This window comes from Harpegnathos saltator, unplaced genomic scaffold (assembly GCF_003227715.2).
Source record: "Harpegnathos saltator strain DR-91 unplaced genomic scaffold, Hsal_v8.6 scaffold17, whole genome shotgun sequence".
Classification (NCBI taxonomy): domain Eukaryota; kingdom Metazoa; phylum Arthropoda; class Insecta; order Hymenoptera; family Formicidae; genus Harpegnathos; species Harpegnathos saltator.
This window is the reverse complement of record NW_020229950.1, coordinates 90598-117156: the sequence shown is the minus strand read 5'-3', so window position 1 is coordinate 117156 and position 26559 is coordinate 90598. Positions and strand designations below refer to the sequence as shown.

Below are 26559 nucleotides of genomic sequence, written 5' to 3'. Positions count from 1 at the left end.
CCGATTTTATTTTTGAAAACCAACATGTTAACATGCATGACATCACGTAACACGCAGCATACTAAATTTCTAGCATCATGGCTTGCAAATTAGCTTGCATGGTAGATCGTATACGCTTTGATTGGAAACAAGCATCGTATGCCGTAGGCTTAAGATTTCAATCAATCGCGCGTTGATATTTGGCTGTCCATAACTGCAACTATTTGAAACGAGCAATACAATTGGTCGAAACCTTATTGTTGTGTCCTACGAAAACTGATGCCTGAGACCTTTAAAGCATGGTCTACAATAGCAGTAAGCAGTAAGAAGTAAGCGTAAGCGGTAAGAAATAAACCAATCACAGTCGATTATGACAAAAATAATCAACTGTGATTGGTCCATTTCTTACTGTTCACGCTTACTTCTTACTGCTTACTGCCATTGTAGACGACGCTTTAGGCTTAAAGCTTATTACACCTATTGTAGAACAGCCTTAAGCGCTTAGTGATTATTATCTATGATTGGAGTATTCTTTTAGATCTTCGATAGATCCAGGAGTACGAACTAATCAGGAGTGATAATTACTAAGCGTTTAATAAGTAACTTTTTCTGCCGAATGCGGTTAATGATTGCATTTAGAAAACTAGACACTCATGGTCTTTACTGTTAGATCCTTAAGATTTAGACCAATAATTTTGACAAATTGCTCAACCGTTGTGCAACTTTTATGTTTTCTGAACGCAAACGACGATACTGAGTGAGTCACTTTTGCTGGCAGCAGTGGAAATCATACAGGTTGCCGGTGAGTCTGTCGATAGTTTGCAATAAGTAACATATAGCACGTAATAAATGTATTTAGTTTGTGCACAGTGTCAACGCAACACAGGATGAGCTTTCAGGACGCATTGTACACAATTGCTACTGCGCCACTTAACGCTGTTTATAAAACGAGTAAAGTGTCTGCCTCGTACGCTTGGCATACCGCTGCAGCGGTAAGTCGCAACAGTGTATATGCAATTAGTGGTTGTTATTTGATGACAGCATTCATACGCATATTTTGCACTGATCGCGATCGTCTGTTAGACTACGTTCGTTCCTTGCAGCTACAATACATTACATTTCACACTACTTTGTATTGAGTTCGCATAATTGCACATTCGAGTATGGACTGGGAAGAAAAGAAAGAATGACATTGCGAATATAGAAAGTGCTATTTAAAGAAAGAACATAGATATATTTGTCAGCATTATTTCACAGATATTGTTCCTTTTTGAATTCTAACTAGAAATTTTAATTGTACTTGCACTTTACATTTGCCTTCTACTTTGTTCAAAGCTTTCTGAACAAAGCTATTTTATCTAGATGCAAGAACAAGAAAATATGATTGAATCAAAGCTTTTATTGCGTATATTGCTTATAATTAATATGCTTTAATGATTAATGCTTAATGTTATATGTTATAAATTGTCTGTGTATTTTCTGACAGTTTGTGACTCCTGTGTATAATAGTTCATACCGGTATAATGGTGTATAATGGTTCATACTATGATGGTTCATACAGTTTCTCATGAGTTTATTAAGTTCAGATTCATTAGAGCCAACAGCTTGGTTAATTAACTCGGTTCGATAGTTGCCTCATTTTCCTGTTTATATTGTTAGACTGATAAATTATATTTAATTATAATCAAGTATTAATAATAATATAATTATTCATTGATGTTTATGGTACAAGTTTTTTTATTTTCATATGTTTGCAATATGCAATGTCATATATATATATATATATATATAGAGTTTTATCAAACACTAATATATGGGGTTTCAAGTACTTTTATCTATATAATATTACTATGTTATTTTTATAGGTTGTCATTCAAATTATTTTTACTATATTATATATGGCAAATGTTTTAAGTATATTTATAAATATCTTGTGTGAAAAATTATCAACCATAATTAATGCTGAAATATTTTCAGTATTGAATATATTAAACTCAAGAACTTATGTTATTTACCATGTATAACTTTATTTCTTTGTCAATTATCCTCAGGCCACAGAATACCTAGGACTAAAACCAAAAGTCCAAGTAAAAATGGCTGAGCCAGTGTATATATGGAAATTAGCTGCTGCCAGTGGACCATATGTCAAGTTTGCAGCTTTGAGTGGAGCAATGGCTGTAGTACTGGGTGCTATTGGATCTCACAGTTAATAAATATTTGCTTAGCTGTATTATGTTCATTTAGATAATGTACAAGTGCAAACTTTAAATAACATATATTTTGTTTCACAGGGCATTATTCCAAAGATGAGGAAGGACAGGAACAGCGTCGTATTTTTGAAACGGCAAATCGTTATCACTTCATACATACTTTGGCTCTATTAGGATTACCACTCTGCAGAGTTCCATCCATGGTACGTTAAATTATCACTGATCTTATCTGTTCATAAGGATTGTTGTGTTGTATAATAAGAATTGTTGTGTTGTATAATAATTGTGATATATAATAGTTTAGTTGTATATCATGACATATATCTTAAGATTTTATACTTTATTGCAGGCTGCTACATTCATGCTCTCTGGAATTGTTCTGTTTTGTGGCAGCTGTTATTACACTGCTTTTACCAATGATCGACGATTTAATAAGACAACACCTATAGGAGGTTTCTGTCTCATACTAGGATGGTGCAGCATGATTTTTTAAATAATCCCATAACATATGCATTTTCATACTAAAATAAATATACAATGAGCTCATATAAAATATGAAGCAGTTATAATGTTATAATTAAATATTATATATAATATAAGTGCAAACCATGTACTATTGTGTATATAATATTTTCAATATATATGTAAAGCAAATAAAAAGAGAAAAAACTCAACTCGTTATCTTGCTGTTGATTATCATTGATTCAATTACAATTCAGTTGCCTCAATTTAAAACATATTTTATTAATTTAATATGCTTTTATTTTATTAATATAGTACGCTAATAAATATACTTTCACTATAAGACATCCAGAAAATTGGAGAAAATGCGTTTTTTTAAATAGGGAAATGAATAGGGAATAATGAATAATATTTTGATCAGGGAAATATGTATAACAATGTATTTTTTTTCTATAAAATTTTAATACTTCAAATAGAAAATATCCATGCATATCATAAAATTCAGTCAATTGATAATTTAATTTTGTTTAGCATTGAACCTCCGTATTATGTCTATTACTCGATCATATAAAAGAATATTTGCGTCAATTCCCCATAGGAAATCTACATGGTTGAAGGATTCATACTGCACTTTTTCTATTAAAACAACATTAGGCAAATGTTTTGCTACTTCCAATACATTCTGCAAGAAAAAAAGATAAATACAGGCTTAAGTATCGTCTTCTAAAGTGAATAATTAATTAATTTTCGATGTCAATTAGAATTATTTCGCGTCATAATTTGGTTAATTAAATTTTATCGTTTCGCGTCGATAAAAATTATATGTACTGTAACTTCATCATATCACAAAATATCTTTCTTCTTTCTATTTTTTCCGATCTAGGACAAACGGCCAATTTTCAAAAAGAAAAATATTACCGTCTCTGCAACAACCGCATCATTAGATGCGTAAAATAGAGCAATCGGCGCGGTGATTTTGCTAAGATCATAGTTTATAGGTGTTTTTTGTTTATATCGCTCGTTGTTACCCTCGGATCCATAATCAAAACTTTGGAAATTATCTGTAATATTACATGAATTAATATCGATCTATTTACAATTGATTTATCGATATTAGAGATGTGCGAATCAAGAATTTTTATGTCGAATCGAATCGAATCGAATCTCATTTTTTAAATTCGAATTCGAATCGAATCGAATAAAATCGAATCGAATCATTAAAAAATTTAACATGACTATTAAATATGTAAATAATGATGGAAGAGTTTAATATGAAAGGGAATATTGTAGTATCATTTTAAAGTAAAATATATATTTAAATATTTAAAGTAATTTATATTTAAGTTATTAATTATAAGTTAAGTTAATTACAAGTTAAGGGTTCAGACATACAAGCCCAGATGGCCCGTTTTGTACCTGATGCACGCAAACGATAATGTATTTGATTCCTATTCGAATTATTCGGATTCGAATTATAGGGATTCAGATTCTAATCGAATCGAATTACATTACATTCGATTCGATTCGATTCGAATTCGAATAGTTCGCACATCTCTAATCGATATATTTACAAGAGCTCATATAAGATTGATAATATCAAAATTTAATAACAGAAATCTTTTGTCGTAATATTGTACATTCGATAGATATATTATTATTATATGTATTTAAAAAGAAAAGGAATGCTTACCTACAAACATATTTTGATAAAAGTGATGAAGTGTTTGTACGGAAGTACCGGCTGGAATATGAGACAATAGATATGGCAGTGCCGTCTATATAACAGAAACAATTTATGTTGGATGACGAAATATCCAAGACATCATTAAACCGGAAACTATAATTAATGCAAATAAATATTTTATGCCAAGCATCAACAATCTCTTCTGTTATATTTTTTTTATAAAAAAGAATAGTAGATTATAAAGAGAAATAAAAAAAGTATTTGAAATAGTCATAAAAAAGAAAAATAGATAATAATGTTACGGAAATAAGTGAAATTTAACTTACAGTATTAAGTTGTGGCGGATCAGCACCTACGATTAAAAAGAGTATCGTAATACAAATAGATTGAGTAGCTGCCCCGTCGTGACAAAGTGCTCTTAATGTTGTAATGATTGATGCACATTGCGCAAAGATATCGTATACGTTGTATCTAGCGAGAAGTTCCTGCATGACAATCAGCAAATACGCAGATATTTATACACAATGCATCAGTATAATATTTATACATAATGCATTAATAAAAAAAGAAAACAGTAATTATTTTACGTGTATCTTTAGTGTATATGTTTCAGAATAATATACTTTTGAAGAATGTATGTGAGAAATATATTAAGTTATAATCGCAAAAATGGATTTTTCTTAATGTTTACCGTCACTACTGGCGCTGTATAAGCAATTTGTCTAAATGTAGGTGAAACTTCCTTCCATGAAGCAACTGGAGTAAAGCAAATACTTAGTTCTATCTTTGCATTATACTCCGGTTTCATTGATAGGAGAATGAACAACATCGTTGTTCCCATCGAGTGACCGATGTAATGCATGCTTTTTTGTCCGGTATGATTAAAAATATAATCGAATATAGCTGGCAGATCCATTATTGCCATCTCATGAAAGCTGAAATTAAAAAATCTTGATAAATACAATGTCGAACAGAAAAATCTTATTTAATTATTTTATTATTTAGTGTGAGCATTTTCTTTCAAAATTATTTTCAACGTAACGTTTTACCTAAATTGCCAGAACTTGCGATCGTAAACCGTCATATTCACATGCGATCTGCCATAGCTATTTCCTCTGACATTTCCAATCCACACATCGTATCCTTGATCGGCCAATAAGAACGCTATAAAATAAAATAACAATAAAATTGGCGCAAACATACGGTATTAGGTTTACTCTTTTGGAGGTTTTAAGTTATTTTTACTTTAATAAAAATAACTTAACAACTCCAAAAGAGTAAATTAACTTTAATAAAATTTACTTTAGTAAAAACTTAAAATAACTTTTACTTTAGTATGGTATTAGGTTGTGTTAATTCACTCTTTTGGAGTTTCTAAGTTATTTTTATTTTAGTAAATCTCTTTAGTAAAAAACACTCTTTTGTATAATCGTGTAATAGGGTAATACAGAGGTTCGATGCTAAACAAAATTTAATTATCAAATGACTGAATTCTGTGATATGCTATTGTGATAAGTTCTATTTGAAGTGTTCAAACTTTATGAAAAAAAAAACATTGTTATACATAGTTCCCTGATCAAAATATTATTCATTATTCACATTTCCCTATTTTAAAAATTTTTATTAAAATAAAAATAACTTAAAAACTCCAAACTATTTTACCTCTATAAAACTATAAAAACTCTAAAATCTAAAAAACTCCAAAAATAAAAAAAATATTTCTAACTATAAATAAACTATAAAAACTCTAAATTATTTTTACTGAAGTAAAAATAACTTAAAAACTCCAGCATCATTGTCATTTTTTACTTTTTCAGATAGTAACATAAAGCATCGTAGTCACTGTGAGAAACACATTCTCAGCTGAGAAATTCCATTAAATCTCAATTAATGTACATAAATTCTAAAAAAATATTTTGATTCTCAAGAGGAAATAAGATTTTGACATATTGCTAAGAAAATATCAATTTGTTAGGAATTTTATGCGAATTTTACTGTGCTACGAGTTGATTCGCATACTTCAATGTAACATTATAAAAGCGTTATCTTTAATTGTTGCAGACGCGTACCGAGGTCTTTGCCAGGACCGAATATCACCCAGCTGTCAGACGAGGCAAAAATACCATGTTGCATAAACACAATCTTTTTTTTCTCTTTTTTTCTCCACTGTGGACTCCCAGGTATTCGATGTATTTGCAAATTGTAACCATCCTCCGTTGTAATGTCATGCTCCTCAGCGGGATAACCGAATTGCTCCACCAACCCGATCTGCGTGCAGAAAAAAACTACATAAGCATATGCAATATTGCAAACTTTGAGCTCTCATTCCGATCATGAACGATTTTTTTTACTCTAAGTTCTGTTTACTTCAAAGACAAGACTTAAGTGCAGAGTTCGATATTATAATATTTAATATTAATAATTTACTTTTTTTAAACTGTAATAATAGTAACTGTGTTTTAAACTGTAATAATAATTTTATAATACTTACAAAATCCAATACTATTGTGCCTCCTAGCCCTCTCTCCTGATCCATGTTCCTCACTCTCACTAAACCCGGATCTTTAGGGAAGAGGTAGTCTACAACTACTTGCTGGAGAAACGTGAAATCTACTCCTAATTGCGATTCTCCTTCGGTGAGGATCGTAATAACTACGAACGCGAAGAGAACGTTTCGCATACCTAACGCCATAACGACTAATTTGATTCTAAATTATAAGATGAGCCGCAAAAACGTCTTTGAATGGTGGCAATGTTAATTAAAATACTCTTCGTATGACACCATCCTCGTTTGCATCTCTTTGCAGTCTGCAATGAAAACGAAAACAATGCGCAGAAACAAACGTACCAAGGTGTGTGCTATTTCTTTAACGATATCGTTCGACTATCGCGAACTGCATATGGATGTGCGAATGCTGATAAATATTTTGTGACGTGTCGCACACGTAACTAGCTACACAATGCGCTTTTGATGCAATAAAGCGATTTTCTACGACAAAGTACCTTAGGAAGCACCCTTAGGAAAAATTACTTTAAGATGTTCAAATTAACTTAAAGTTACTTATAGTTACCCAAAGTTACTTAGAGTTAACTATAAATTATTTACACTTTACAGTAACCGAGAATTATTTACAGTAACCGATGGCTTCATATTGTTTGTGACAAAACGGCGAGACTGTTCAAGTAAGTATAATATTTATTTATTTAGACCTAGTAAATGTAGTTTTTTTCTATGATCTCGCTAATTCTAATTTAAGAAATAACAAGCAATATGCCAATATGCATAGATTATTTACTGTAAGCTGTTTTATAGAGAATATCAATATATAATATTATAGCGTACGCATTATACGAAACATTCGAAGATTTTGTGTACACTCAGTCCCGCGGGCGTTTTATTGTCGATAGATCAATAGCTATTAAAAGTTTCTAATCATTATCCCTAGCCACATATTTCTCATGAATGCATATGCGATAAAAACTTATCTGCTTCATATAATCAACAAAGAAAAAATAAATATGTTAAAGAAGATAATTAAGAAATGACTAAATAAAATTGATATAAATAATTACGTATATCGTTCATATTTCTTAGAAGCTTCATGTATCCATTTCAACTAAATGTACAAAATTTAAAGGATGAAAAAAAAATAGGAACAGATTTCCCATTTCATGCATTTCGAACATATTAGACGTTATAACATGTTTGATATATATATGGTTATCATTGGAAGCCACTTAGTATTTGAAAATCTTGTTATGATATAATATCAATAGCAGGACGTATTCTTGAAATAACTTGCGCAATCATGTTTGTTGGGAATGATTCCTTAATCCTATATTGGACTATAAAGCATAGTCAAGGTCTGCATAAATTTTCGAACATTTTATATTTTATGATAAAATTATATTTCATATTTTATGATAAAAATTTCAAATAAATGTATTAATAAAGTTTTCTTAGGTGGGAATTCTATTTAAAAAAAAAATCGCTTGCTTAAGAATAATGTTTTGAGATGTATACTTACCAATATATTTATCTTTAGCTATGCGCTAGATATTTATAAATTGGAAGAAATGAAGAAAATTAAAAGGATGTATCTTTGGTCGATCAATTTGACGATCGATCTACGTGATGATCGTAGCGATTCACGCGTCTCTCTTATGTATGTTTCTTAAAAAACTGATTCACCATCCAACGTAAGAGTTTATACAAAACTAAGAGGAAGGATCGACTCAGCTTCTTCAAATATATACTAACCAGTGCAGTGACGGAACTTGGATTGTTTGGTACCCAGCTATTATAAAAATATTTCCTACTTCTCATTTCTTTTAATAATGTCAATTTTTAAAGTCTTCTAAAGTCTTTAATTTTACATTAACACGTTGTACATGTGCGCGTGTGTGAGCGATCATATAAATTATAATAAAACAAATTTCATATTTTGTAAAAATAATTCAGTACAACACTTTTTGAGATCATTCTAGATGTGCTCAAGATATATTGAAAAATTTTTTATCAAGTATTTATTTCGTTATATGTAATAAAGATATTATGTGTTGTAAAATTAAGCTCTCTATCTCAATTCATATAAATTTCTGTTATCTTGTTGACTTTATGTTATCTTTTATGACTTTATCAAAGAATTACATTTTTGTATTTCTTTTGGTTCATCTTCCGTTGTAACATAAGGTTCTGCAATCGATAGTTCCGTTATTGCGTTCCGTACAAGTTGATAAAGAGACAACAGTGATTTCAATCCTCAAGGATAAATACAACTTCTCGGTGTCCGAACTCTAACCAATTCATTGTATCCTTGAGCAATTTGCATTTTTTGCTTCAGAGGCATCAAGAACTTTGTGACTGAATATAAGTATGAAGAGCTTGAACTCTATTGCTCTTGAACTGAAAATAATTTATTTTGCGAACATCGTTGACGCATGTGAAAAAAAAATAAGCTAGTTGTGTATGTTATAAACATGTGTAAGGTTTGCATTTGAAAAAGACAAGATAATCTTTACTGTTACAATTTAAAAGAGACTCAATATTTTAACGATTTTCAAAGTTACCTAATTAAATTAAAAATCGAAATTTACTATGAATTAATATTCGCGTTTAATTTTAATAATTTAATTTGCCACAATTTTCGCCGTCATTATATTCATCATTCGAAATCTGAGAGTTCTCGAAGTTCGAAATTTAAGCTAGAAATTTGTGTTTAGAAGCTCAAGAAACATCCTGAAAACTTTTCATTATTGTATTTATTTTTAACAATATCATCTTTCGTAATAATATTTTTATCTCCTCCGTTTTCTAACATATGAAATTTACTCAGGCATAAAGATAAATGGTCGTTCTTTCCGCATTAAGGCAAAATTCATATATGTCCTTGAATCGTGAGCAATTCGTATAATAAACACCTTAGCATTGGAAATCAGCATCCTTCGTTCGCTAAATACGAGTGCAGTCTGAAAAGTTCTCGGCCTGACATATAGATGGCATTAGAAACTGCCAAACTATAGTTGTATTGGAAAATGGCATCCCTGATATAAACCCATGTAAAATTTTATTTCGATCTGTCAAGTCATTCGAGTAGTAGCACCAGTTTAATATTGACGTGTCATTGTCTTTTTTAAAATGGTAAAAATTGAATATCGTGCAGTGATTAAATTCTTTGTTTTGAATGGTTTAACATCAACAAAAATTCATCCGAAATTGTTAAAAGTGTATAAGGATGCATCACCTTCACTTTCCACTGTGAAAAAATGGGTTGCTCTTTTTAAATCTGGTCGTACAAGTCTCGAAGATGATCCACGCGAAGGCTGTCCAAAAACTGCTACAACACCATAAAACATTCAACAAGTCCATGATATGGTGTTAGATGATCAGCGAATGAAAATGCATGAAATAGCTGAGGCCATAGACATCTCAAAAGAACGAATTGGAAATATTTTGCATGAAGAATTACATTTGAAAAAGCTTTATGCAAGATGGATGCCGCATTTGCTAACAATTGACCAAAAACGCATTCGAATGCGTATTTCTCAAGCGTGTTTGGATCGTTTTAAGAAAAATAAAATGGATTTCAAGCATCGTTTCATAACTGTTGATGAAACTTAGATTCACCACTATACACCAGAGCGAAAAGAACAGTCGAAACAATGGATTGAAGCCGGTGGACGTGCACCAAAGAAAGTAAAGACGGTTCCATCAGCAGGAAAAGTTATGGCAACAGTTTTTTGGGATTACAAAGGTGTTTTGTTGATCGATTATCTTCAGAAAGATAAAACGATTAACTCTAAATATTATTGTAACCTTTTGGATCTATTGGATGCAAAAATTCGTGAGAAAAGACCTGCTTTAAAGAAGAAAAGAATCGTTTTCCATCAAGACAATGCACGTGTTCACACAAATGTTTTGACAATGGCAAAATTCAACGAATTACTTGAAGTACGAATTGCTTGAACATGCAGCGTATTCACCAGATTTGGCTCCCTCTGACTATTATCTGTTTCCAAACCTGAAAAAATTCCTGGCTGGAAAGCATTTTACATCAAATGACGAAGCTATTGCAGCCGTGGATGGATATTTTGCAGATCTTCCAGAATTACACTTTAATAATGGTATTGAATTATTGGAAAAACGTTGGAATAAATGTATTGAAGTTTCAGGAGATTATATTGAAAAATAAAATATATTTCACGGCAAAAAAAATTTTCTTTCATTATCAGGCCGAGAACTTTTCAGATTGCCTACGTACCAAAAGGAAATTTGATATTTAACCCTTCCTTCTTGGTATTTCCGCCACCTATGAATTTTACTTTCAATATATCAAATACCAATTATGTAAATATGTGACCTTAAATTTGAATATATTCAAATATAAAGTGCTAATATAAAGCTCCCTCTGTTTGCGAGATCACACGATGCTAGTGCAAGCTTACTTCAAGACGCGCGAATTACACTTCTTTTGTATGAATCATTTTGCTGGAACAAATAACTGTTTTCATTGCATTTTTTGTAGCTTTATTATAGCTGTCAAAGTTTTTGCTCTGAAATAATTTTTTTACTATTGGCTGCCATTCGATAAAAAATCGTTACATTGATTGTCAGACGAAAAATGACAATTATATAAGAATTATATGAGAATATTCTGCCATCTGAGGTTATTGAGATACACGCAGCAATTAGACATTAATAAAAGTGCAATGTAACTTATTTTTCGCTTATGTATAGTACGTATGATATAAAACTTATTTATTTGAAATCTATCTCTAATAATTCAACGTAACCAATTCCATGTGTCCGATTTGTTCCTAGCAAGTCACTATCTATGCTTTTACAAATCGCTTATGTCATCTTTTTTCATGTGCATATGTGTATACACACACATACACTCAAATATATATATTTATACGTATATTTATCGTGAGAAATATTTATTCTTGTCTATCTTGTTTTTCCTTGTCTTATCAAAGTTCTACATTATAATTGCAGGGAGGCAAGCAATGGCGCTAATGTCGATTGTATTTCCACACGGTGACGTCGACGTCGCGATGGGTGTAGCGAGGTCACTCGACTTTTTTAAGCTAATCATGTGGCCCTCGCTCACCATCACGTGACCTGCGCTCGCGCACTCGTGACCGTTTGGATCGATAGTCGTCTGGCTGTTGCGACTTCCACGGTTGCGGTTCCAGACAGTGGCGGTTCCAAGAGGACGAAGGAGTGGTTGAGTATTACGACGAATCGTAACCTTCGGACTGGCTTTGATGCTCCTTGAGTAACCGGTTTCAACGTATCATCGACATATTATACTCATCTTCGAAGATGGGTTCGCTCTTCCGTAGTGAGGAGATGACCTTGTGTCAGTTGTTCTTGCAAAGTGAAGCTGCTTATGCCTGTGTTTCTGAGCTCGGTGAGCTTGGTCTTGTACAGTTTCGTGATGTAAGTCTCGAGGTTTTCCTTACTTTCTCTTTATTTTGATTTCTTCAATTCTATACTGATCTTCACGCTATTTTTCATTGGTATCGGTAACTTCAACAACGGTTATTGGTGTTAAAGTTAACGATGATCCATGTGTATATATGTGCGTACGTATATATATATATACGATAATATGTATGTATAGTATAATGATATATTATCTTGCAGCTGTTCTCTAGTAAAGAGCTCTAAAAACACAGAAGCAGCACAAATAGACTTTGTACATTGTTATGATAGCGTCATTGTATATATGTGTTATTATGTCAATGACTGTCATTCTTATGCTAATGTGTTTGATACGTTGCAGTTAAATCCTGACGTTAACGCCTTCCAACGTAAATTCGTCAATGAAGTACGTCGCTGCGATGAAATGGAACGCAAGTTGCGCTACCTTGAGAAGGAAATCAAGAAGGATGGGATCCCGATGTTGGACACTGGTGAAAATCCAGAGGCGCCACAGCCCCGAGAGATGATCGACTTAGAAGCAACCTTTGAAAAATTGGAGAATGAACTTCGAGAAGTAAATCAGAATGCGGAAGCACTGAAACGTAATTTCTTGGAGCTGACTGAGCTGAAGCACATCTTACGAAAGACTCAAGTCTTCTTTGATGAGGTGAGTCACCATCTAAAGTTGGGAAATTTTAATTTTCCACTTAAGGTTTCTAGCATAAGAACCAGATAAATCTTTTTCAAGCAAATTGTTAAGCACAATTTTGGGATTTGTCATCTAAAAAAGAGAATAATAATTGCTACTTATTAAGCTGTTAATAGAATTGCAAAATTATTTGGGCTTTTTCCTTAATCCGATAAATATTTTGTACTATTTAAATGGATTTTGTAAAGGGAACTTTAATGATTTATAGAACAGCCTGTAGATATCAACTGGTTATTTTGAATGCTGAGTCGATGGACATATAAGAACTATTTTCTACCAATTGGCTATATATAAAGCGCATTTATTTGGCTTATAATATTATTGAACAAAAAGCATTCTGCTGTGTTCGCTGTGATTAGATTTATATACAAAGAAACATGTACAAAAAATCGTATTGTGAAATTTAATGTCGTAACTTACAGCCTCGCATTTGTTTGGCCTACATTTCCATAAATCGATTAACGTGTAAATTGAACGATTTTCCTACCATAAAATAGCAATTGGATGTTGTAATATATGCTTTAGTGTGAAAAAAATTTATCACCTTAATGGGATTTTGTTCATAAACTTGCTTAACAAATACATTTTCTTGCTCTCAATGTGTAATACATTAGAATGCAATCGTCGCATCTCCTAAAAAATATGGAGAAAATTTTACAAAATCCCGTTGAGGTGACAATTCTACAGTCTCTTATAGCGGGAAAATTGTATTGTTAATTGAGTCAAAAGATAACGTTAATTGAGCTAGAAGGGAAAAAAGAGAGAAAGAGACAGAAGTGAGTTTGCGAGCTGCTGGATTTTCTCTGATGCATGAAAGGCTGGAGATTGTGCGAATTAGATATATCTGGAGGTCCTGTCTCTTCGCGCGCTTATGCAAGTCTAAGCGAATGCAGTGGAGCTACTTAGAGGAGAACAAGATGAGACTGTCTGACAGGCTGACAGTCTAGATTTCCATTCCGATGAGCTGTCAGGCATCGAATGTTCTTATTGTGTGTTACTAATCATAATGTTGAGTGATTTTAGGATTATTAATGTGTTAGTGTTGCCAACTAACCAAAAGTCAGTATCGCAAAGGACACAAGTCACTCGCTGCGCCCTATCTCCCTTTACGTCCCTTAACAATTGTCCGATCCGGCCGCGGTTTTCGTACAAGTTCAGTATTATGACTTCAAAATTGTATTGTTAATGTTACTATACATTGTGATTAACATCGAAGAGTTTTTTTTGAGAGATCACAATGTTTATTATTACCAGTAATTGTCGTACCCTTTGCATTGACAGTGTCTCCCATTCCTGCACATGAATTGAGAATCAAATTAGTCTTTGAATGTGTTCAGTTTCTTTTGAGTCTGCTGGTACATCGATAAAACGACGAGATACAGCCTTAAGTCTTTTGTAATATGATCTTCCTATCTATAAATGCAGATCTCGTTGTTTTACTAATAGACAAGAAATTATGATAATTATCCGACTGTTCAGAATATATAGATGTGTAGCGAAAACATTCCTTGGGAAATAGTTCCATTTTATTATAGTTGTTTAATATTTGATAGCCTAAATATTGTAGAGTAATATTAAACATTTCTATATTTTATTGTTTAATTTTCCACTATTGTAAAAACTCATCTTGTATTAATATGGGAGTTATCTCTCTTTTTCGTTAATATCTATTCCTCCCACTTTTTTCCACTTAATCATTTTACTTTCTCCCTTTTGCATAAATAAGTAATGAATATATATATATATATATATATGTATCGTAATTTTTGAAAAACATGCATGTTTGGGAATATGAATTGCAATTGATTTATTTAACAGATACATGCAAATGAACAATATATATATAATAATTTAATATAAAATAATTTAGCAATAATTCTCTTATTAGTAGTAACTATTGAAATTTAAATGTATCGGGACACCGAAGTTTTACAAGCAAATAACAGTCGAGACCAGTAAAAATTAATAATAATATCAATGTTTTGTGAAATAATAGATGTAGCAAGAAAATAAGACATAATCTTATTATTATCGGAAGTAATGTAACATTATAAGATCATCATAAGATCATTAAAATCATAGCAGAGTCTCATACAGCTAGTTGTGGGTGCGATAAAAAGCATGAAGCCTTGCAATTGGTAATAATGATCAATTAATAGCAATGTGCATGAGTTGTACTAACGTTTACAATCTTACGTAAATATGTTAAAAATTACTTAGAAAAATATGCGTTGTACACTAATTCTTTAAAGGCCATTGCTACGTTTTTTAATTTATATTTGTATGAAGCATGTTCAATGATTTAAAACATTCCAAGTTTTTAGTTTTATTATTTCTAATATAACATAATTAATTATTACACTAAAACTGTTGTTACTAAAGTCTGTATGTGAAAACCATATGTAAAATGTTGCAAATATAGATAAATTCCTGGAAAATAAATAAAAATTATAATTAGAAATATTTTGGTTTTTTTTGTTGAATAAACTTTAAATATGTACGATTAAAGAGTTGGATATAGTTTGAAGGAATACATTTGGAGTGGATACACTCAAAAATAATTATGGCCTTTATTGAATTAATGAACGAAATTGTTCGCATGTAGCATGTGTAGCAAAATTATATATTTATATGCAATATATAATGTTTTCTCTCTCTATATTATTAATTCATCATAGTTCTTAATGTATTATACATAGATAGGATAGAATTGCGCTGTGTATTAATAGTCAGTAGCGATATTTTAACTATCATTTTTATAGATTCGGAAGGATTAAATTTGCATGAATGTTATATTATTCGTGATGTTTATGCACAAATAAGTACTTCATTTTGAATTTTACGTTTTGATATTAATAATTCGATTTTTGATCTTTTTGAGACAATATTTACATCCTACAAATTTGAGATTCAAAGAATAAAGTTTTCCTTGTTTCTTTATTCTCTTAATATTAGCGTTAAGCATCACGAATTTAGGCTTATACGTAGTTCAGACATTAAAAGAATTATTGTCGCGAGTTCAAGAAGAGACAATTTCTTCTTCTTCGGCGAGTCCGGTGAGTTGGAGAAAATTTCGAAACCGAAAGTAAAAGAGTCTGGAATGAACGAGTGGAACGGGAGATAGGGCGAAAGAGGGGTGACCTGTGTCTGTTGCCAGGCTGAGCATGGAGGTGTCGTGTCGCAGATGGCAGATCCCAGCCGTGAGGAAGAACAAGTTACTCTGTTGGGTGAGGAGGGCCTCCGCGCCGGCGGCCAGGCTCTTAAGCTCGGGTAATTAATGTGTGGCGTACGTCCAATTAATGCAAAGCGTGGCGACTCTCGAAGATTTTCCGAAAGTAAAAGAGTAATTTTATTAGTTAATCCCAAGGAATGTGTAATTCAATTCGGATAGATATAAATCACAAGTTTACAAAAAGAAATACAAAAACAAGAGAAAGAAAAAAAGTGCGGATATCAATGCTTCAATCTATAAGTTGAAGATTTCGATTTTGTTAAAATTCAAATTTGTCCAATTCTTTGAATTGGAGAATTTCAATTAATATATTTTCTGAAAAATTTAGTTTGATGTAGAAAGCTTTTAGATTCCATATTTGCTAATGAATATATAGTTTAAAGAAAATGTATAAAATCTTAGATGTGTACTTCTATGACATATCTACTTGAATTAAAATATTGTATATTTATATTTTACTCTTAGTACAATTTTACTTCTAAAATATTTTTTGTCAAACATTCTCTTGTGTCTTTCGATGTTAGTTTCAGAAAGTTTCAATATTATTATCGCAATAAAAGTTAATTATAATTTTATAGCCTTTAAAAATTTAAAACTTTTGGATTTTTCAGTGTATCTCTAGCATCTTTCTATAACTTGGATTTATATTATTATTGAATATATATTCATCTCTTAACATATATTTGGTAACTTCTTGTTTTTTTCTGGATTTTTCCCAGATTTCACTAAGATATTTAGACTCCTGATCTGATTTAATTTAATTCTACAATTCCGGATCTCCACGCTCTGCATTTCAATCTCTACGTGACCGAGAATCATGCTCAATACATCGTCGCATGCCCATAGTTTGTGTTGCAGATTTGCACCCGATGCACTGCTACACCTTGCAATGGTGCTCGGTCACTAATGATTCTTGGATTACTAAGATTATTGACATGAATCCGATCATTTTTACTGAATATTTTGATTTTTTCTCTTGCTATTTTTATGCAGCTTTTATATTGTCATGGGCTATTATTATTTTCACATATATCTTTTATATCTTAATATTTTTAAACATATTTTATAGTTCTTCATGTGTTACTCAGATAAAATAAAATATCGAATGAATTGTTTTATTGATTGGTAATCCGAGAATTATATACATAATGTCAGGAAATGTGCAGCCAAATAAACGAAACTATCCGGCGAATATTCTTATATGTACTCTCGAACGCAACCTTGGAGTATGATAAAGATATGCATGAAAATGAAAGGAAATCGGACACTTTTAACACGATATTTATTACATTTGTAATACAAGTTTCTATTATATTTAAAATATAAGTCTCTTTTTATATAAATTTTGTACTGTTAAAACACGATAAACTACAAAACAAAATTAAACTATATTTAAAAAATGGGATTATTCTGAAAAATTTATACTTGCATATTTAGTAACGCGGAAAAGATTTTAAATTGTTGAAAAATTACATTCAAAAATTTTTAATTTTTAAGTCTCTAATGTGCCTAAGAATTAAAATATTTGGAGAAAAGATTTCTTTTTATTTTAATAGATTGAACGATTCTTTTACTCCCGGTTCATTCGGATTTTTTAATGGAATGAAAAATATCTTTGCACAGAAACATAAACAAATGTAATAAAAGTAGGTTCGAACAGGAGAAATGCTATATTTTCAAATTTATTAACAATGATTATTTTGTAATTAATTATATTAAGTACTGTTGCTATATCATATAAGAGAATATAGTAACACTATTAATAGATTGTGCAATCAATTACAAAATATTTTTATAAAAATAAGCACTTGATATTGTGATAAGATTTATCGTAAAAGAAAATATCGCAGAGTCACAATTACCCTAATCGCTCCCGAGTGTTAGAAGTTCGGTTCCGAGATCAATCGAAAGTGTGCTCAACGTAAAGCTCTTTGTGCGGATATAAGATGTTCAGATGAGAGATTGATTAAATTCAGAAATTAGTTCAGGAATACTTCATTGAATTTTCGAAAAAAGTCCTTTGTTTCCTTGCGACAACCCATATATTTCATAGCCGGTACGTCGAAGGCTAGACCCCCATTATGTAGAGGCACCCTACGTCAGTGTATTCTATGGTTACAGCACCTGTACACTGCGGCAGACACCGTAGGAGCACATTATAGGAGTCCGCTCAGGCAAGCTGTTATCAACCGTTATTTGCGAATCTGTTTGCAAAACTGTTTGCCTCGATGTTGTTACCTGTGTTTCCAAGAATCCATCGCTCAAAGACCAGAGCCGCACCCTGTGTTGCTGGAGCATTCCTCTTTAAGACCACTTCGAAGATATCCATCTCTTTATCGCGCGATAAGAGTTCTTTCTCTTCTTAATATCTCGTTTAGTCGAGAGAAACTTAAGCCTTCGTATTTTTAGATTTTTCATTTATGACCATATCAATGCTCAGATTTCCAAGCTCGTTTTACTCTTGTTGTTTCAGCATATTGGATTCTCAAAGTCCTAAATTTTCTGTCCCGCATCTCCTTATTTCGTTAAGTCTTTTAAAATATAGATCCTCATCTGCTCCCAGATTCTGAAATCCTTATATCTCGTGCTGTTTTCAATCTTTGAGACTATGTCTTCAAATTTAATTGAAAACCTGTCTTCCATCCAATCTTCCAAATGGTCATCTTCATATTATTTTCACAGTGCTTCTAGCGTGTTCATCTCATCCTTCCTGAATTTGTTCCCACCAGAAGTTAATTCTTAGGTTCATTATTCCTTCGTCTTCAGAAATGCTTCAGCAATCGAGGTATGCTCTTTAAAGACAAACGCGACTGTTTGCTTTCACAAATAACTGTCCGACGTTCACTGATCGATTGTGCAAAAACTAGGCTGTCACCCACTTTCTGTCGCAATACACAATATTCTAGAGATAAAGCAAATGGGTAAATGGAAAGAGAGAAAGAGTAAAAATCGGCGAACAATTGCGCCGACTAATAACAGTTGATACAGTTTGACATCACCTGTTTTTAACACCGTCCGAGCAGAGAAATTCAAACTGTATCGATTACGTTTGATCGACGACGAAAATGATCGAGATCCACTCGCTTTCTAGTTCGACACTCGCGCGACAAAATTGTTGCAATAATTCTCACTAGTAGTGACAGAACGTTGTAAATAACAATAAATGATGATGGTGTGGCCATGGGTATGTATAACAATGTCCTTCCTCCTTAACAAAGGATTGTCTATATGTGTTTTTTTTTAAGTGTGCCGCTTGCTCGCATGCTCTCGCACTCGTTTTTATCCTTCGTTATATTAATCAGGATCAATGTGGATTATTGGATCGTTAAAGATTGTACATTGGACTTTATTTTAGGATCCATCGATTCTTTTTCCTCAGGTCTTGGAAATTCGACGGAATAAGAGACTTAAAAAATAGAGACCGGAATAGAGTTTAAAAGTTGGAAATTCTTTAATCTTAAGGAAGAAAAGGAACAGAGAGACAAGAAAAAACTCCTTTAACGATCTAACAGCTTGGCTTGCGTCGCGCTTCACTTAAATAAGTTGCCTATTTTTTATTTCGCATCATCTGCCAATGATGATCTTAATCCCATCAACTTCCAATCGACTAGAAATATTGTCGAAAGAAAATTCTGGTATGATCCTCCGATCAAATATCCTTTCGAGCAAACCTTTACTGTTGTATTGACAACTTACCGGACGAGATAATAATGGCTTATAAAATCTTTTCAGATTTTTCGATAAATAAGAATTGCCGTATATCTCTTTGGTCTATTTTAACAATCAAGTGCGGTTTCGTTATCGTTCAAAATCTCTTAGGCACAATCATTTACAATTAGTAAGAATTAAAAAAAAATTGCAATTTCGTATAATTCATATATTTTATTTTTGTCATTTTAATCTGTATTATAATAGTATAATTATAAAATTCTTTTTCTTACATGGAAATTGTCTTTTTATTTTATTTTACATTTTAGGAAAATATTTGTTTATATATATCATAACGAACGTTAGAGAATTTAAATTGTATAAATATTAATCTCAGTTGTGCCGTTAATTCGCCGCTAATTTTCGCTCAACGTTTATTTAAATTTTATTATCGTTATCACACATATACTTACAGTCTGGCAATTCATATTTAATACAACGAATTAAACAAACTTGAAATGTCTCAGTGCTATAAATTGCGTTTAAATTGTCTTTTAATCTTTATTTTGCAAAAAAGATTTTAAACTTCATTTTAAGATCTTAAGACTGAAATATAAAATTAAAGAGGACAATTGAGAAAGTAAAGAAATCAAGAAGATTTAAGAAAATAAACCATTCCAGACAGTTTTGGAGATTTAAAATATTAGTAATCAATCATTTAAGTTCAGTGGTAACCAATTCTATTTTTTTTATTTACTACTACTATTACTACTACTATATCACATTCACACATGTGTGCTATTTAATATATGGAAAACAATGCGATGTCGCAACTATCCCAAATGTAAAATGTTGTGAGATATTTCAAGTTCTCCCCAATAGCCTGAAAATAACGAAACGAAAGGCAAAATCCGAGAGTGCAAACAAGAGGACAAAGTTGTTGGAGCATTGTGGTCGTGTCTAGTGTGGCTAATGTGGTTGTGTCTTGTCTGTTGTGTCGTCAGCAAGAGCACGCGGGCTTGAACCCCACCGAGTCCATGACACGCGCGTTGATTAGCGATGATAATATCGCTCGCCAGTCCGCCCTTGGTCCTGTCCAGTTGGGGTACGTACTCCCATTACACTAGTTCCTTCCTGTTGTGCAAGGTCCCAGGAATCCGAAGGATCGAAAGAGTTCCATGATGAGAAAGTCCACGAGGCCGTTGATCATTTCTCAGTTCAGAAGGAATCTGAGGGCCTGAAGAACCGAGCAAATTCAGGTCCTTTTTAATCATAGATCGCTGATGTTCCAGATCTTTTCAGTGCCTTGATCTAACATAAACTACGTTTGAGAAACTTAAAACTTCGAGAGAAGCTACGTTGCCTAATAGTTTTCTGTTCTTGAGTGAATCTTGAGAATTTCTAATTTTTCAATTTTTTTTTTTTTCTAAATTGCAGAACTGGAAACTTCAAATTTTGACAGGACCTTGTCTTCTACTATAATAATTGTAAATTTTTGCGACGTTAGACCTTCGGATATTTTGGTACTCTCGGCACTTTGGCACTTTCAACACTTCGGATACTTGGAATTTTACGCCCTTCGGTATTTTAGTTCCTTAGAATCCTAGATCTTTGAAACTTTGGATTTCTAGTACTTCGAATTTTTAAAGACTCGAAGTTTGGGAAACCTCGAGTTTTGGGAAAAGAAAGCTTCAAAGAACTCAATACTTTGGAACATTAGATTTAAAATTCAAAAGTTTACACATCCACACCACGTTTGATCTTAAATGTGGCTGTTTTGTGTACACTATTATATATGGGATTGAGAAATGGACAGTGTGAAACGTGATATATTGAGGAGTCTATAAAGAATCCTGATATCTCGACCTACGAATCTAGAGATTCCGAGACTTAATGCACTAAACACACAATATAAAAGTTGATAAGAGCTTATCGCAAGTGTTATCCATATACGCAGTAAACAATTTATCAAATTGTTGTATATGAAATTTTCATATCTTTTTTTGTACGTTTGTTATTTATAATTGTGAATAATGTATCTGAGATTGAAATAAAATTTCCTATTGTATAATATATATCGATAGTAGAATATTATTTGGTAATAATTCGACGAACATTGTTGAAATGATAAGTAAATGTCGTTTATTTTCCAAAAAAAATTTTTCATAATGTTCCAAATTAAAAAGAGTAATAAAATTAACAGTCATAACGAAACATGCGATTCGGTATACAACGAATTGATAAAAACGTATCGACAAGGCAAATCCCGTGGCACTTTGCATAATTACGATTCGGACATGAATCCAACATACGATGATACACAACCCGACAAAGCCCGGTTTGTTCTTGTGACACAGTATGGTGTTTGTTGGAGTTTGTTGTTGAAAGAGTGTCTCAAGGATCCATAGGATCATTGACAGAAGTCCTCCGAGGTATGTAAAAAGAGGAAAGAAAATGAAAGAAAGAGAAGGACCATGGCTACAGAAATCATCATTTCCCAATTGGCTAGCTATCCCACGGCAAATCCGCACGAGTCGTTAACCGATACAGATTGAAAGCTTCGCTACTTTGTCGATCACCACGATGCTTTACTTGAATCACCGCAAGGATAATAATCGTGATCGTGATCGTGAAGAGTCTCACAATTTAGTTTGCGTTAACGCACACACTACTGCCGGTAGACACCCTAGGTATCCAACTACAGTTTGCCATTATTGTACATTAATATGAGGTTTTATGTCGTCACGCGAGTAGTTTCGTCGCGGGAGTTATTCTGAGGGAACGTATCCCTGCGTTCGAGCGCATGTTGTGGCGTGCGTGCCGTGGAAATGTCTTTCTGCGTCAGGCGGAGATCGAGACTCCCTTGGAAGATCCTTCGACGGTGAGTAGTCGCAGCGATGATGTAAAATCTAGGGAATCCTGAAAACGGAAACGTGTGCGACTTAATCGAAGGCTTTGATGGAAGTAGAACACGATATAGTTTCGTGATTTCATATTTCAACCGTGAATACGTGTGGATAAATTTTGTACAATCAAGGATTTAAGTCACACACGAGAATCTCTGCGAAATTGGAATTGTACAGCAGTTTGGAATTAGTATCACTATGATTGTCAATAACTGATTCAGGGAGACCAGGTGTACAAGTCGGTCTTCATCATTTTCTTCCAAGGTGATCAGCTGAAAACTCGCGTGAAAAAGATCTGCGAAGGTTTCAGGGCGACTTTGTATCCCTGCCCGGAAGCACCGGCTGATCGCAGGGAGATGGCCATGGGCGTTATGACACGCATCGAAGACTTGAACACTGTAAGATCATGCTATATTTCGCTACAATCTTATGATACGTTCATATCATTATTTTAATATTATTAAATATTTTTATGTATTATTGAAAACCCTTCTCACGTCAAATTCTTTTGTTATTAGGAAAAAAACTTGATATAAAATAGATAGTCTTCTCTCTCAGGTCTTAGGACAGACGCAGGACCATCGTCATCGTGTTCTCGTAGCTGCTGCAAAGAATATAAAAAACTGGTTCGTCAAGGTTCGCAAGATCAAGGCAATCTATCATACTTTGAATCTTTTCAATTTGGATGTCACTCAGAAGTGCCTGATTGCTGAGTGTTGGGTACCTGTTTTGGACATCGAGACTATCCAATTGGCTCTGAGACGGGGAACGGTAATTTATATTTACAGATTTATTTTTCGCTATTTTCTTGATCATCCTATTGTTGAATAAAAGGTTCATGTCTTCTGTGTCTTTGTTCTCAGGAGCGCAGTGGAAGTTCCGTACCTCCCATTCTAAATCGTATGGAAACGTTCGAAGATCCGCCGACGTACAACCGCACGAATAAGTTCACGAAAGGCTTTCAGGCATTGATCGACGCTTACGGAGTCGCCTCTTATCGCGAGATGAATCCTGCACCTTATACCATCATCACGTTCCCATTTCTGTTCGCGATAATGTTTGGCGACAGCGGCCATGGTCTCATTATGTTTTTGTTTGGTGGCTGGATGGTACTGAAGGAGAAGCCGTTAGCGGCCAAGAAGAGCGACAACGAGATCTGGAATATTTTCTTTGCCGGCCGTTATATCATCTTCCTCATGGGTATATTCTCCATGTATACTGGTCTCATTTACAACGACGTGTTCTCCAAGTCGCTCAACATTTTCGGCTCCAACTGGGTCGTGAATTACAATCGTAGCACCATAGCGACCAACAAGGAACTACAGCTGAATCCGAGTACGGATGATTACATCGACTATCCGTATCCGTTCGGCATGGATCCTGTATGGCAGTTAGCTGAGAACAAAATCATCTTCCTAAACTCATACAAGATGAAGATCTCCATTATCTTTGGCGTGTTGCACATGCTGTTTGGTGTGATGGTCGGCCTGTGGAATCACATGTACTTCAAGAAACGCATCAACATTATCTGCGAGTTCATACCCCAGGTGATCTTTCTCATTCTGCTCTTCTTCTACATGGTGTTGCTCATGTTCATCAAGTGGATCAAATACGGGCCGAAGAACGAGCTGGCATCTAGTCCGGGCTGCGCGCCTTCAGTCCTCATCACCTTCATCAACATGGTCCTCTTCAAGCCCGCTACTAAAGTCGGCAATTGCGATCCCTATATGTACGGCGGTCAGGGCGGCCTACAGAAGTTTCTGGTAATCTTGGCTTTGCTCTGCGTACCGTGGATGCTGTTGGCAAAGCCAATCATGATGATGCGCAGTCGTAAGAAGCAGCATTATCAGCTCAACAACCACGGTGCCGAGAACGGCGATGTGGAAGGCGGTATGGGAGCCTTGCAGGCATCCGGTGGCGTTACTCAAGCTGGTGGCGGCGCTGGCCATAAGGAGGAAGAGGAAGATATGATGGAAGTATTTATTCACCAAGGTATTCATACCATCGAATATGTTCTCGGCAGCGTGTCGCACACCGCGTCCTATTTGCGTCTTTGGGCCTTGTCTTTGGCCCACGCCCAGCTGTCCGAGGTCCTGTGGATCATGGTGATGAGAAACGGCCTGGCAAGAGAGGGCTGGGACGGCGGTATTATCCTTTATGTTGTCTTCGCCTTCTGGGCAGTGCTCACCGTGGGCATTCTTGTACTCATGGAGGGTCTCTCCGCGTTCTTGCATACGCTACGTTTGCATTGGTAAGATTATAACTAGGAAGAAGTATGCTATTGTACATAGTCTTAAAGATTCGTTTTCCTTCTTCTTTCTTTCATCTTCTTTCACACGATCCTCTTTTTGAAGAAATTGGTCTCAAAAATCGAAAAATTGGTGTAATACTTTGCCTTTTTTGTTAAATTCGGGTTTTTCCCTACTTTTTGTGGTGTATATAAATAAATGTAATTGTTAAATTGGTAAATCTTAGTAGTTTTAATAATTACTTAATTTATATATTGTATAAACATATTGATTATAATAATTATATTCACGAATCAAAAAATTTTATTTCTAATTTTTGTTCTATATCTTGCAGGGTAGAATTCCAGAGCAAGTTTTACGCTGGTTTGGGCTACAGCTTCCAGCCGTTCTCCTTCGAGATTATTCTAGACGCTGCGCAGGCTACTACTGAAGATTAATTTAATAATAGACGTTAATTGACGATCGTCGCTGATTACCAGTAGAAGCTTGACGAGGTCATAAATTCGATAGTTACTCCTTTAAACAAGTCAGTTATGAATAACTGAATAAGACATCTCTTTTTGATGAACATATATATATATATATATATGTATGTAGTGTATTAATTCGATCATTATGATCTGTCCAAGTGCAGAGTTATATTCGCCATTGATATATTTTTGTTCTTATTACCATTAAATTGGTATGAAACGTTGATTGTTTATTTGTCTCTATTATTTAATATACAAATCTCACAACTTTAAAAAGTGTTATTCGAGCGGTGCGAAATTTACTCCGCACACTGTAGAATCCGTAGATCTGAAAACATATATACGTTACGAAAGCGACAGTCGATTGATGTTGTTCCGTCTGTCTGTGCATAATAAAGAATGTGGCAAATTGAAGAAAAACTTGATTATTCATAAATTAGCCGAGGCTAATTCCGCTTGAAATACAATTTTAAGATTCCAGAGACCTCTTCCAAGCATCCGTACTCATATTCCTTTTAGCAAAAAAAAAATACGGCTGTTTGATGTTCAGTCCAATAGCGTATTAAATCAAACTAAAATATGAAGTTACAAGAATGTTTGGAAACAATTTTCCAACAAGACTTACTAAGCAGCCAATGATTATTATCTCAGGAAATAGTTTAATTTGTAATATAAATATTTTGTGCTTCATAATGAAGAAACGTTTATATTCAGGAGACTGGATTTCTTTCATATATGAAAGAAGTTATGATTTCAGATCTGTAGAAAATTATCCCAACGGGATTTTGTATAAATGATAAAAAGTAGAAAAGAAATTAGTCTGAAAGTCACGCATAGTCTAAAATATCTCGAAGAGGATTCAATTGTCTCAACGTTCATGTCAATTGCAACTTCGCGCAGAACATCATAAGTCATTATTGAGAAATTTTTTTAATTTGCTTCCCAAACGATATTACAACTATAATTACATATATTTGGAATGATCCGTCATCGTAAATAATCTAAAATAATTCATATTACTTTTTCCGTATTATCACTGCTGATTATTACATCCACCGCTTTCCTTTTCCAGTTTCCTTT

At 33.4% G+C, this 26559-nt stretch overlaps 3 protein-coding genes across 7 annotated transcripts; 2 read left to right on the top strand and 1 right to left on the bottom strand.

The window, feature by feature from the left end:
* Positions 1–582: 582 nt before the first annotated feature.
* Positions 583–2753, top strand: LOC105186552 (transmembrane protein 256). 2 transcript variants are annotated; one of them, XM_011146843.3, is made up of 5 exons: positions 583–781; positions 850–971; positions 2031–2184; positions 2271–2392; positions 2539–2753. In XM_011146843.3, the coding sequence occupies exons 2-5, from the start codon at positions 867–869 to the stop codon at positions 2680–2682; spliced, it is 525 nt and encodes a 174-aa protein (XP_011145145.1). In that variant the 5' UTR covers positions 583–781; positions 850–866; the 3' UTR covers positions 2683–2753. The 2 variants fall into 2 exon arrangements, with proteins under 2 accessions (XP_011145145.1, XP_011145138.1); XM_011146836.3 differs by having other exon boundaries at positions 587–781; positions 839–971.
* A 385-nt stretch (positions 2754–3138) lies between these two features.
* LOC105186562 (lipase 3) lies at positions 3139–8562 on the bottom strand. Its single transcript, XM_011146856.2, has 9 exons — positions 8364–8562; positions 6827–7143; positions 6405–6603; positions 5385–5499; positions 5027–5270; positions 4662–4820; positions 4342–4426; positions 3570–3712; positions 3139–3333 (listed from the first exon to the last, which is right to left on the bottom strand). The coding sequence occupies exons 2-9, from the start codon at positions 7025–7027 to the stop codon at positions 3169–3171; spliced, it is 1311 nt and encodes a 436-aa protein (XP_011145158.1). The 5' UTR covers positions 7028–7143; positions 8364–8562; the 3' UTR covers positions 3139–3168.
* A 3424-nt stretch (positions 8563–11986) lies between these two features.
* Positions 11987–25899, top strand: Vha100-1 (V-type ATPase subunit a family protein Vha100-1). Of its 4 annotated transcripts, none has more exons than XM_011146877.3 (8): positions 11987–12280; positions 12627–12932; positions 20859–20959; positions 22609–22735; positions 22982–23158; positions 23319–23531; positions 23624–25011; positions 25344–25899. In XM_011146877.3, exons 1-8 carry the CDS (start codon positions 12164–12166, stop codon positions 25444–25446), a joined length of 2532 nt encoding a protein of 843 aa, XP_011145179.1. In that variant the 5' UTR covers positions 11987–12163; the 3' UTR covers positions 25447–25899. The 4 variants fall into 4 exon arrangements, with proteins under 4 accessions (XP_011145179.1, XP_011145187.1, XP_011145169.1 ...); XM_011146885.3 differs by lacking the exon at positions 20859–20959 and adding an exon at positions 16159–16244; XM_011146867.3 differs by lacking the exon at positions 20859–20959 and adding an exon at positions 16132–16244.
* The last annotated feature ends 660 nt before the right edge of the window (positions 25900–26559 follow it).

Excerpts from the sequence above, each read along its gene's own strand:
- LOC105186552 (XM_011146843.3), top strand. The coding sequence starts at position 867 with ATGAGCTTTCAGGACGCATTGTACACAATTGCTACTGCGCCACTTAAC. Across the intron at positions 2,185-2,270 it reads GGGTGCTATTGGATCTCACA|GGCATTATTCCAAAGATGAG; the intron begins GTTAATAAATAT and ends TTTGTTTCACAG. Across the intron at positions 2,393-2,538 it reads TCTGCAGAGTTCCATCCATG|GCTGCTACATTCATGCTCTC; the intron begins GTACGTTAAATT and ends ACTTTATTGCAG.
- LOC105186562 (XM_011146856.2), bottom strand. The coding sequence starts at position 7,027 with ATGGCGTTAGGTATGCGAAACGTTCTCTTCGCGTTCGTAGTTATTACG. Across the intron at positions 5,271-5,384 it reads CGCAAGTTCTGGCAATTTAG|CTTTCATGAGATGGCAATAA; the intron begins GTAAAACGTTAC and ends TTTTAATTTCAG. Across the intron at positions 4,427-4,661 it reads ATCCGCCACAACTTAATACT|ACGGCACTGCCATATCTATT; the intron begins GTAAGTTAAATT and ends TCTGTTATATAG.
- Vha100-1 (XM_011146867.3), top strand. The coding sequence starts at position 12,164 with ATGGGTTCGCTCTTCCGTAGTGAGGAGATGACCTTGTGTCAGTTGTTC. Across the intron at positions 16,245-22,608 it reads GGCCAGGCTCTTAAGCTCGG|TTTCGTCGCGGGAGTTATTC; the intron begins GTAATTAATGTG and ends TCACGCGAGTAG. Across the intron at positions 23,159-23,318 it reads GCATCGAAGACTTGAACACT|GTCTTAGGACAGACGCAGGA; the intron begins GTAAGATCATGC and ends CTTCTCTCTCAG.